Source organism: Hippocampus zosterae, chromosome 12 (genome assembly GCF_025434085.1).
Source record: "Hippocampus zosterae strain Florida chromosome 12, ASM2543408v3, whole genome shotgun sequence".
NCBI classification, from domain to species: Eukaryota; Metazoa; Chordata; class Actinopteri; order Syngnathiformes; family Syngnathidae; genus Hippocampus; species Hippocampus zosterae.
In genome coordinates, this window is record NC_067462.1 from 2,708,962 (window position 1) to 2,722,344 (window position 13,383).

At 45.1% G+C, this 13,383-nt stretch overlaps 1 protein-coding gene across 1 annotated transcript; it reads left to right on the top strand.

The window, feature by feature from the left end:
* The first annotated feature begins 9,627 nt into the window (after positions 1-9,627).
* cdk5r2b (cyclin-dependent kinase 5, regulatory subunit 2b (p39)) lies at positions 9,628-11,801 on the top strand. The gene has a single exon (XM_052082649.1). It carries the CDS (start codon positions 10,060-10,062, stop codon positions 10,900-10,902), a length of 843 nt encoding a protein of 280 aa, XP_051938609.1. The 5' UTR covers positions 9,628-10,059; the 3' UTR covers positions 10,903-11,801.
* The last annotated feature ends 1,582 nt before the right edge of the window (positions 11,802-13,383 follow it).

Sequence of the window (13,383 nt, forward strand, 5' to 3'; positions counted from 1 at the left end):
CAAAGAGCGCCACTTAGTCACCGCGCCGTGCGGCCCACGGCAAGCGCATCGGAACCGGTTTGTGTGCATGTGCGTGCATTTATGAGGCAAAAAAATATGCGCCCGTATGTTTGGTGGCTTGATTTTGGTCTGATGACATTTGAAGATGGCCGCGCTGCATTGTCTGCTTTATCCGTGGCTCATATGACATTATTATAACACAATTATGATGATATCCACGTTCTTGCTGCCGGAGGCTGTAAATTTCCCCAGTGTGGGACAAATAAAGGATATCTTATCTTATGTAAAATTAGAAAGACTTACGCTCGGCAGGTATGTTTATCACATCTCTTTGATTTGATTTTTTTGAACTTCAAACGCTGATATTTTGTGTTATAACACCGCTATTACAAATAAGGTGCGCTATCAATGTAGCAGCCTCGATTAACGTCAACTTGTTTCAGTGTCCGTGCAGGCTTCATACCAACACACAATGTAAAATGGCACAAGGGCTAACAAAACGGATACATTAGCTTTTTGCTCAATCTGACGCAAGTATCTCTTTGTGTTTTTTGATATGAATTTGTGTCAGTGTACATTGCTCATAAACCGATTACAAAAAATATATACACTTGAACACAAACAGTAGCAACATATGGAGACCGCATATAGAATACCAGCAGGGATGTATTCTTTATCCTCTGCAAAAAAACAAAAGCAACATTCTAATATGATGCATGTTTCGTATTGCTTTATTTCTTATATTGCCTCCTAGTGGCCAAGGATTGTACACCAGAGGGAACGGCACAATGGCCATTGAATTACCGTGATGCGTAAACTGTGGTTTGAGTGAAATTGTATTTGTTATTACATTATGTTTGGAGAAGCTACATTACTCTAACTGCTGTTTTTGTTTGTATTTGTACTGCGCACCTCCCCAGTTCCGTTTTTTTTTTTGTGTGTGTATTTCGATAGGTCTTATTTAGGTGGCAAAAAAACATGTGGAAGTGCTCGGTCACTGGGAAAAGCGTCGCAACGGCGACCGAGAGCGATTGCGGCGCCCAACTGCAAGTCACACACTTGCCACCGAGGCGCACACGCATGACACGCATGCAAATGTTTGAGTCGATACCCTGGAAACGGCCCATGTTTGCTCGCGTTCGTTTCCCTCGCTCTTTAATTGTGGCCGAATGGTTTTCAGATGTGCGCCCGCCAATGATCACTCGGGGGGGGGGCCCCACCGGGGACCAGTCATGTCCCCTCAAACCACATCAAGTGTGTGTGTGGGGGGGGGGGGGGTTGAAGGGGAACGATAGCGGGCCGCTGCCGCGGGGTCGGGATCCAACTGGGGGGGGGGGGGTGACTAGCGGGGCTTTTGTGTTGCTTGCTGTGGAAAACTGTGCAAAATGAAGGAATGGAAATGGGATGCAATACAATACAATACATGCTATGTGTTCAATGGCGATGTAGTGGTCAACGTAGCCTTTCACACATTTTGTCTTTTCTTGTCATGACATGGTAGTTGTGCACTTCCAAGGGACCGAGTGCAGATGTGAGAGCTTCTAATTTTATTTTGAGTTGATTAAAGGTCATTAAGTGTTTCTATTATGATTACAATAGTAGTAGTAGGAGTGAATATTATGATGTATTGAATACAAATGGGAAATATTTTTATTGAATGTGATGACTTGTTTTTTTTTTTTCCAAAATTTTATTTTTTTTCCATGGGGTTGAGGTCAGCGCTCTGCTCGTCTCTTCCAAACCAAACTAAAATATTTTTGTTTTTTTTTTTAAACATTGTACTTATTCAGTATTTATTTCAAGTTTAATTGACTTTTTTTTGTTGCCTTGAACAGTATGAGGTACCGAGTGCAGATTTATACAATGTTCTTTTCTTTTGATGCAATTTTGAATTTTGACATTTTAATTTTGATTTTAAAGTTGACTGTTTTGTCTTATTCTTTTCACATTTTTAAGTCCAAATTTATTTTTAGTTCTTCTTTTTTTTAGGTTTTTTTTTTCAATCGATTTTTGACAACAAAATTGCAGGGTAAAGGTAGTAATCGATAACTAATTGAATTTTTTTTAAACTAATAGCGCCCGCCCCGATCACTACACTATGAGGCAGACTCCAATGTCTTGCGTGATACATTTCAATGTATTTGCAATAACTGATCATCGCGTCATTTAAGTATTGATCATGAATACACACGTCAAAGATGTTCTGCCGCGCATTTGAATTTTTCATTCAAAATGTGGATTTGACTTTCCTTTCAACGCCGCCAGCAAACAGTAGAGGCGTGCGTAGCCGCGGTCGCCTTCGCCCTGCCCTGCCGTGCCCTGCCGGGTTTCGATTCGCGCCGGGACTTCTGAAATAACTATTTGGGCAAGTGCTTAATCTCCCTAATGAAAAGTGTCCAGCACATCTTCTCCGCACCTGTTGAAGCGACGGGAGCCCAGTGTGGGCGTAGCAAAGCCGCATTCCAGTAATAGAGCCTTTTGGTTGCTTTGATTTGTTTTCCTTGGCTGACTCCTGCGGCCCCTTGGGTGAGCACTCTGCTGGGGCACATGGGAGCGCGCAGGCCTCGCCGTCATGTCTTCCAGCTTGGAACACAGAGAAGAGGGAGTGGGGGTGGGGGGGGTACCGAGGCAGACATTTGGGGATACTGTACTGCCCTCTGCTGCGAGTAAAGTTCCCTTTTAGTTTCCAGAAAGCATCATTAGTAGTCATTAAGTAGTGAAGTGTGTATTCTGCTCATATTTAGTCATGATGTAGAACGTTCACATGCTAGCAAGGGAGACTCTTGCGTCCTTGAAGCAATCATCACTTAAAATTGGAACACTCCCTCCACGGAGACCTTGTAGAGATGCAACAGGCATAGGAATGCGCCAGTTGATACAAGCTAAAAAAAAATTTTTTTTTAACAGTTTAGGTCACAGGGGTGTCCAAACTTTTTGCCAAGGGGGCCCGATTTTATGTGGTAAAATGTCGGGGGGCCGACCTTGGCTGACATTCTTTACATTGAACAACAATATTGTTCAACAAATTTGAGTAAGCCAGTCTGTTTCACATTTCCATTTTTATTTTAATTTCAACAATTTTAAGAATTTATTTTGGTTCATTTGAAACAGGTATATCACATGCAACTGCTTTTTCTTAAACAGAAGTCTCCTGAGTGCAAATTGATTGATTTGAAACATAAAATGTATCACCATGACTTTTCAGTAGTCACAAAACCTTTGACTCGAACAACGGGGAAATGAACAAGCAATACACAAATCCACAACTGCAAGGATCATTTGAAATATGACGTATCAGTCAATATAAACACGGAGTGATGTCTTGTTAACTCATGAGTGATGCCCTCTAGTGTCTAAATGCTATTACTCATTTAGTGAATGCTATTACTCATTTAGCCACTAGAGGGAAGCAGTACTCTATGAAACATCACTCACCAGTCTACGAGACCTCAGTCAATGCAACACGTGTTCCATTGCGCCCAACCTGCGGCCCAGACGGCACTGATTTTATGAAATTCGACCACGGGCCGGATTTGGCCCGCGGGCCGGACTTTGGACATGGCTGGTCTAGAAGATCCAGGCAGAAAGAAGCCCAGAGCAAAACATAAAACATCTGCTGCACATATTGCGTGATCTGCGTTGGACGGTCATCCTCGCTTGAGTCTCGTCTCTTTCTTTGCTCTTCTGAGCCGAATCGGTCTCTCCTACGGAGCATCAAAGCCTCCACGTTCACTTCCTGTGGAGCAGGAAACTCCCCGACAGTGTCAACAAGTTGGATCGCGACCCGCGTGTGAACTTTGGGATGATCTTCTGGAACCTTAACCTTCGGGGGTATCATGCGCAACAACATTTCAGTCAACACTCGGAGATGTGCCCGTTTTTCACCCATTGACAATTTTTTTTTTTAAATGGCCAAAGAGGACTGCTTCCACTTAAAAGATGTAACTGGGTGTCCACCCAACAGCAGCAGAAGCAGGCCTATGTGTGTGTGTGTGTGTATACAAGTGATGCATGCGCTCGAGTGTGTCCATCTGGCTTCGGGTGGCTGCAGATAAGCGCATCAAAGCTTTCCAATGCTTATCGCTCCTTGTTCTAAGTATAGCGATGAGCCGGCACAGGACAGGACTGCGGGCAACTGTAATGTGAGAGAGGAAGGACCTGCATCCAAACACTCCACTGTGCTATGGTGTGTGTGTGTGAGAGAGAAAGAGAGAGAGAGAGAGAGAGCATAGGTTTGAACAGCTGACTCATCATTCATCTTCCGAGCCGCTTGATCCTCACTAGGGTCGCGGGCTGACTCATCATGTGAATCCATTTTAAGGCCTCCCTTTGTTTTCAGGCCTGTGCTGTACAGTCAATAAAGTGTGGTAATTGGAAGCAACAGGTGGGCGTGTCTTTACACACTGCGTCCTGTTTTGTGTTGTTGCTTTGTGTGTGCGACAATATTTCTGAAATTGACTTCTGATCAGGGGCGGAGCTACAGGGGTGGCCAAGGCCACCCTTTGACACTCTGTGGCTGCCCCTTAAGGGGAACATTTTGATATCTGTTTTTTTTTCACATGGATGCAGTATTTTATATAAATATATATTAACTGTGCATTTAAAGAATTCGTGTACAATTGATTGATTGATTAATGAATTAGGGCAGCCCGGTAGTCCAGTGGTTAGCACGTCGGCTTCACAGTGCAGAGTTACCAGGTTCGATTCCAGCTGCGGCCTCCCTGTGTGGAGTTTGCATGTTCTCCCCGGGCCTGCGTGGCTTTTCTCCGGGTGCTCCGGTTTCCTCCCACATTCCAAAAACATGCGTGGCAGGCTGATGGAACACTCTAAATTGTCCCTAGGTGTGAGTGTGAGTGCGAATGGTTGTTCGTTTCTGTGTGTCTGCGATTGGCTGGCAACCGGTTCAGGGTGTCCCCCGCCTACTGCCCGGAGACAGCTGGAATAGGCTTCAGCACCCCCGCGACCCTAGTGAGGATCAGGCGGCTCGGAAGATGAATGAATGAATTATTATTTGACACATATTTAAAATTGATTAATTTTACCATTTTCACACTCTTTGTTATCGCCTGACTATATAAATAAAGTTGACTTGAGAAACATGAAAAGAAAACGATTGGTTAAAAAAACTGTAAACGTGCTTAGCATCACATGCTGTTAGCATACATTCCATGTCGCTCTTTCATGTAAAAACTCAGTCACACAATTGCAGGAAAAAATCTTTATGGAGGGTGATTTTGGCGGGCGGGAGGAGGAGGGGGGTCATATTATGAAAGGGCTATTATTTAAGTATTACTCATGGGAGATTACATATACTACCAAACAGTGAGTATGGCGTAATAATATCTGTCCAAAGATACAAGAGATGTCAAAACTCCTTCATTCATTCCTCAGTCAACATGAGCAACCAAGTCAGTGGCAATGAAACGCCACTGAGAGGCAGACTTGCTGCAGCAAAGCCGGAAGGCGAAAGCTGCTGCTCAACAGCCTCCGGGATAGCATACAGAGCAGGGTGGAGATATGCGCACCACAGCTAAAAATGATCATCGTATACATTTCCATTCAGCTCAGTCAGCAAAGCGTCAGGATAATGCAGACATTATCGTGTGGACGCTAAGACTGGCTCGCCAGCATGTGCTGAACGAATTGGCTGCATCCATTTTTCAATTTTGTATCGAAGGGATGCGATTGTACGTCTGGAATGGTTCATTTTTCCTTTTGCTTAATATTTATGGCGATTTGCTCTCCGGCAGTGATCACTCGGTCTCATGGTGCACATTTGTATCGGCACAGAGACTTTGAAAATCCATCAGGAGACTTTAGATTCATGTAAATTAACTGGGGCAGGGAAAATATGTGATTGTGATCAAATTTCGGGATGGTCATGGTGATCATCCACGAGCATGCGGACTCCCTCAAACATGATTGAAATGTCGGCGACGCGACAAAAGCTAATTAGTGTTGACCTTTTCCTGCTCCACTTTCGTTTGTGTTGTGTGCCACACGAGGGATTTGTCTCGGCCTCTTGTTTTAGCTGTGAAACACACGCAAAAAAATCATTTGTTTACATCGTTTATGGCTCTCCGCTTTGAAAATGCCGTTTGGCTCCTTTGAAGCCGCTCATAAGGCAGCTAACGCTGACCTCTGCTGGTCGGAGTTAGACATTGCACCCTCTTACACCATCAGTTTCGTTTCCTCGTTGTTGGGTTATTTTCGAAATACTCATTGAAACAAAATCAATATTAAACGACATGAAATATATTTGGAAGTGTGACTTAGAGTTTCTGATTACCTCTCATGTGCTGGCAAGTTGAATAAGACAAAAATCGGTTCTGGACTGTTTGTTCTGCCAAAAGCTTCCGTTTGTTACCATTTTCCCACTGATCAAATAAGCGTGAACGACATCATACTTCCTCTCCACCTTTTTTAAATCTGCTGTTTCAATAGGCCACCTTGATGCTTTAATTCCGTGCTACATTAGGCGCGGTCACATCCCTGTCGTCTTTTGTCTGACTGCGATGAAAGACTCGTCTCTCCTCTGTTCCCGGGTTGGTTGGTGTGTGTGTGTGTGTGTGTGATTGATCTGGAAACACACCCGTGTGGCCTAATCAAACAGTTTTGTGTGAATTTATGGGCCATCTTCTGCTTTTGCTTTTTACACTCCCTAAAGGTGTTTAATTGTTGCTATTTTATTTAGAAAGGGTGTTCGGAGATGATGATTAGCATAGTTTGCTAGCTGTCCCGAGTATCTTTGAGTCGTAAGAAAAGCGCTGCGCAGATTTTAATTTCATGACACACCATTGCAGTTGACAAGACCTATTGGCAGGGGGGGGGGGGGGGGGTCGAAACAAGTTACAATTACTTTGTCACTTAAAAGGAACTCAAGGCAAAATTTGTATTTGCTTGAACACGCTATTCTCATTGATGTTGCCGTTTGGGTTCAGAATTAAGCAGATTAATCTGTTTTCATCCAATTCACATCCTTCAAAGGACGCTTTTTAGCCCACGTGACATCATTTCAGCCACGACTCAACCGCAAAAATCGAGAGATAATTCGCAGGCCGGGGCTTTTGACACCTTCAAAGGCTCCTTCTCATGTCGCCTCTGTGGACTGCATAATTTTTTATGTGATATTGCACACCTGTAGTTGCATTTTGTATTTTGTCCATTCTTTGATTACAGAAGTAAGAAATCAGAAATGACTCACCAATTACACAGTAGTGGAGTCTTTTTTTTTTTCACTGAGTACTTGATTATTTTGAGTACTACTTTTTCCTCTGACTTGAGTCATATTTTGTCACTCTCGCCCCATTTTTGACGACTACGCTCATCTCTGTTTGTTACCAAGTTCAATGACCATTAGAGTCCGGTATTCAAGCTAGTAATGATGTCACCGACTATGCACCCGTGATGTCATCGACTGGCCCAAACAAGCTGCGCTTTGACAGAAAGCCTCGAAACGCATTTTAGAGAGCTTGATTTATCAATTCATTAAATTGGCGCCAGAGGCCAAATTGATTGGCATTTGCACGAATATCCAAAGCGCAGGAAGCTCACTTCATAAACGTGCGATCCAAAGAAGCTCGGTCCAATGTTCAGCCTGTGGGACGCATTCGAACCGAGGCGCTTTGCCTCCAATGTCAAGAACAAAGTCGACAACCTTTCGACCATGTCCAAAGTCAAGCAGATTGAATTTATATACGACCCCAAGCGCTTTTCCTCCAACGTGAGGTCAAAGGTGAAGAAAGTAGCCCTGTTTTCCCACCTGAATAAGAACGTATCAATATCCAGATGGAGGGTGATCGCATCCACTTATAGGTCCCAAATATGGACGTGGCTTCACCATCTGCACCAAAGAATCTGACATCCGAACTCCGATCCGGAACAATCGGCAAGCTCAGGGGAAACGTGCTTCTCACTTTGGCTTTTGGTGTGCCCCCAACTCAAGTGGACAACGCTTGTTCCAAAAGTGTGAAGGCAAAATGCAGGAGGGACGTTTTGAACATTTTTAGGAACAACGTCGTACCACCTTTTTCTCCCTGCCAACAACTTCCGATCTGACTTTTGACTTCATTGGACAATTTGAGATCAAATGATGTCACAACAAAATAAAAAAAGGCATACAGACGTGACTTCGCCTTGCCCGCGTGCGTGTGGACATTTTTTGACTCGTGTTTGCATTTAATGACCACATGCTGGGTGTTCACTTAACATTTGAAAATCTGATTTTTTTTTTAATATCTACTGACATTTATTTTTGACAGAGTGGACATTTTATTCTATAACAGAATTCCTGATGACAATAACAAAAGTACAAAATAAAAACGTCAGTCAAAACGTATTCCATTTTAAAAAAATCAACGTACATTTCAGGAACTTGTGTAAAATGTTCAATATAATGCGTCAAAAAGAGAAAATAGCTCCTCAAAAGGATTTTACTAGCATCTGGTCTGTTTTGACCGCAGAGGATTTAGTCTTCATCCTCCCCTTCCCTAAGCACGGCTCGTTTTCTTTGTTAGTGAACGCAAACGGAACCCCCGCTTAGCCGTTGTGTCTATTCTCAGTTTATTTGAACGGGACGGGGCAGTCGGTGGCCTACGTAGGTGCCAGTTCTTCCCTAACTAATCGGATCGGCCATGGAATTCCATGAGACACGCATCCACTCGTACTGTAATCTGCAATGTCGGATTAAAGACGGCCGACTACACGGAATCCCGATTGGAGGGAACCATTCAAGATTTCGACTGAAAGGCGTGCCCTGGGAGAATTACAGAAGACAATGAACGTGGTCGGAATTAAAAATAGGGACAACTGCGTATTTCTCAGCAGCAGTAGAATTTTTTTTTTTTTAAGAATATGTTCCTGGTAAACAAATCACCAAATGGTTTTTGTGTCCTAAATACATTACAGGAAACGCTAATTGAATATAAACTCAATGAGTGGAGATGAAGTTTTAAAGCAAACACGGTGAAGTGACATCGAGTTGTTGTGCTGCACACAAATGAGATAAATTGCCAACAGAAGTGAAGTCGTCTCCAAGTATGAATGCTTTTAAATCCGGGTTTGAAATGTTGCTTTTTTTTTTTTTTGCTTTCTTTTGAACATTTTTTGATGAAGGCTATTTAATTAAGCGTTTCATAAATTAATTTCGCTATATCGTCGATTAGCACCGTCATTTTAAAAGCTACTTGTTATTTTTTTTCCCTTTGCTTTTAAATGTCTAAATCTTTTGTGTTTAAATGTCAGCGTGCATTCTTTTTGTCCTTTTAATAACTTTTGTTCTCTTTTTTTCCCCTCTTTGCTTTGTTTTGGAATGTTTGCAGCTGTTCGGTTTAGAAAAGTCTTCTGCACTTATGCGCACCTATAGAAGTCACCGGCCATTGTTTACACTCCCCAAAGGCTGCGTACTATTTATTAGTGGCTCGAGAACCATCCATTAGCCAACTTTTCAAAAATAATAGAGGAATTAACAGGAATGAATCGCAGTAGTAGTGCACAATAAAGACTCCGAAGCACCTTTTTTAAAAATAAAGTGTATATTCATCGCTGTTTTATGTATTTATTTTTTATTTACTCCGGGCAATCTAACCGGTGTGTTTGTGTGCACCTTCTTTAGTAGTCCTGTCACGGGAAAGTGGGGGGTGGTGGGGGGGCAATACGAGTCAGGTAATGAGTCTCAAGGCAAAAATAGAACAAGAGCTAAATGAGTGCAGGTCACGCCGATGTGGGCTAGCAATCGCTGCACTTGAGTCCGCCGGCTGATTGGATCAGTCAGGAGCTCTCCGATTGGCTGCCCGCCACGTCAATCAAGAGGCTGGCGTCCAAACCGGAGATGCCGTTTTCGTTCTCAAGCGGACTATCCGTCGCTTCGGAACCGACGTCGAGTGTGTTCATGGATTCCATCACGTCGTCGTGACTCTTCCACGCCGCCTCTCCGCGATTGTAAAACCGCCATCACCAGCAGCACCAGCACCCCCCCCAACAGAACCCCCCCACTCCCCCCCCTACGCCGCAGCGGAAACATCCCTCGCCGTCACCACCGCGGCTCTCTCCTCCGCAGCGATGGGCACCGTGCTCTCCATCTCCCCCGCCACCAAGAAGGCGATCGACGCCGCCGACGACAAAGGCGACAAGAGCCTTAAGCGGCCCTCCATGTTCGTGTCGCTGTCGTGGAAGAAGCTCGTGGCCAGCTCGGCTAAGAAAAGCGCCAAGAAGGTGACCCCCAACCCCAACCCGCCGTGCGCTCTGGTGGCCCAGCGCAACAGCGACAACCTCCGGAAGAGCCATCAAAGCGAGGAGCGCAAGCAGCGAGCCCCCATCCCGGTGCCGGTCCCCACGGTGCCCACGCAGAACCGCAACGACAAGCCCGCGGCGGCGCCGAAGCAAGGCAGCGGCCCGTCCGCGGTGTCCCCGCGGCGGATCGTCATCCAGGCTTCCACCGGGGAGCTGCTGCGCTGCTTGGGGGACTTCGTGTGCCGCCGCTGCTACAAGCTGAAGGAGCTAAACAGCGGCGAGGTGATCCTGTGGTTCCGCAACATCGACCGGACTCTGCTGCTGCAAGGCTGGCAGGACCAAGGCTTCATCACGCCGGCCAACGTGGTCTTCGTCTACCTGCTGTGCGAGGCCACCCTGGACGAGAGTGCGGCCAGCGCGGCCGAGTTGCAGGGCGCCTTCCAGACCTGCTTGTACCTGGCCTACTCCTACATGGGCAACGAGATCTCCTACCCGCTCAAGCCCTTCATGATCGAGGCCAACAAGGACGTGTTCTGGGAGACCTCGCTGGGCATCATCGAGCGGCTCAGCGGCAAAATGCTGCGGCTCAACTCGGACCCGCACTTTTTCACAGAGGTCTTCCAGGAGCTCAAGAGCCAGCGGGACTGCGGCGAGGCCAACCTGGACCGCTGACGCTCGCGCGGGCCGACGCAAATACGAAAAGAGGAGAGAGGGGGGGGGGATCACAGAAGGGCGGCTTTGAATGTAACGGCCAATCCGAAAGGCTGCATCTCGCCAATGCGGCATTAGTGTGTGTGTGTAGACAGCAGGAGAATTAACTACTCATGCATGCCATCGATGGTGCATTGTCTCGCCCCCCCCCCCCACGCCGCGCTCTTTTTTTGTTGTTAAATTATGAACGCATCTAAATGCAAATTTTATTCATAATCAGACCGCTTTCTGGCGCAGAGTGCTCGAGGACCAGAATAGATGATTGCCGTTAAGCGCACGGGCTGAGCTCTCCAAGGTGCTGACCTCTGCAACCCCCCCCCCCCACCTCTCCGCACACATTCACTGCTTGAGCAGTGCCTTGAGATACAAGATTAATTTGTTCCGCCAAAACGCCCCTAACGCAAAATTCTTGCATCTCAAATCATCTTTCTGAATAAAAACAGCTGTTCCAGCTTCCTGCAAATAACAACAAAACCATTTTTTTAAAAACAATTTTTTGGATCAATTCTTTGCAGATCCACAACTTGACCACAAGGGGCAGCATGACACAGCTGCATAGACAAATGATGAAAAATCTTCTCCAAACCACTGCGAGTCACGTGGATGCTGTCAGTCATTTTTCGCAGAGGATAAAGAATATGTGCCCTTGTGTATTGTGATATTGTCTATCTGCGTGTGTTGCTGCTGCATCATTGGTGTTCAAATATCCGTTCATTACGGTGTAATAGCAGTGCGGCCGTCATTGCCAAGAGTCAGTCTGCGGTGATTATTTTCGTGTTAGCATGAAACAAGCTGAAAGTACGCGAGTTCAGTTCACGGACACCATACACGTTTCCACTTAAAAGTCAAAGCGAAAACATTTTTTTTAATACTTTAAATGGCCGAATGACTATTCACACCTTGAAAAAAAATCGTAAATCAGGTTACTTGTATCTCAAGGCACCATCATGTTTATAGCCACAATGCAGTCATTGCGAACTACAACCCAAACTTTAGCACAAAATGCTTTTTGGGGGGAGGCGGAGGCTAGGGGGGGAGGAGATCAAAACGCGTAGATATTTCCTTTTGGATTTTAAAATACAATTTTAAGATGTGAAACAGCCAAACTGTTGCACGGCTATTGAAGGGGAGGATTTAATTCTAATTCCAGTTGTCGGTTTTATATTGCGGTTGATTGTCTTTGAAGTGGTGCCTTGAGATACAAGTTTTTTTTTTCCATAACGGCACTCTGATCTCACAATCATCTTTTCGCACCCAAATGAATGTAAATGTCACCCAATTTGCTTTCCTTAACCTGCAAACGCGGAAGATGCCGGCACAGAACACGGCTGCAGCTCGAATGTTTCGTCCATCGGTATTCTTCGGTGTGGTTTATTCGCAGTTGGCAAACCCGTGCAAAATGGTGCATTAGCGCCACCAACTGCACTGTCGTTCCACTGCAACGATACCAATTTGAATTGTTGGTGTCCGAATGTCTTGAGTTTTACTGTCTCCATCTAGTGGTGGCAGCGTGAAGTGCACTGACGAAAATTTTGCTTGTATCTCAAGTAGTCACAAGAGACACAAAAAAAATTCATTTAAGGATTTGGAAAAAAAACTTGTTAAGCTCGTATTTTAAGGCATCACTGTATTGCGAGGAATGTATTATTGATGTTTTCCAAGAAATCACTTGGACAATCTCATACTTGCCAACTGTTTCATCGTCTTTGCCTGCTATGGTATTGTTTACATCGTTCGTTTTTTTTTTTTTTTACGTTATTTATGGGCCAAGCGCAACGAAAACACACAGGAATGTTTTCCGTTTATGTTTGCAGACTGACAAAATGTAAATAGTGAATGTGAGTATTGACTATCGTGTCATTTGCACATCGGTGTCCAGTTTCTGAACGACGTGATCACACGCCTCCGAAAGCAACGCTACACGTGGACAACAAAGAGTAGCTCGGACACGTTAGTTGTGTATTATGCTCATCATGGTTTGTATGATGTCGTGTTGTGACGCCATCGCTCCAAGTGGAATGTCGTGCTGCTACGTTTTGCACAGCCGTTAAACAAACTTTGGATGTTTTTGCGCACGATTTGTGGTCATGTACCAAAAATTCCTCTGGGGGGCGCTGGATAGTTTGCCCTTAATTTATTACATTTGCAGCTACGGATGAAGGACGTGCACCTGTGAACTCTGCGTTTTTGTACAGCGCATTTTCCAATCGGACTGGAAACGTGTTCGTTCACGTGTAGCTTGGTAGTATCACGTGATACACGCTCGGTAGTCAACCGCGTCTCGCGACATGTTTATACAGTCAAAGCAGTGCAGTGATTGTTTTTGGTGACCAGGGTGAAATAAATCCTTTCAAAAACTGCCTCTTGCATTTTTTGGGGGGGGGGGGGGCGGCGTACACCCTGGATTGGTCGTGAGTCCACTTTCGGAGGCGGGCAAACATC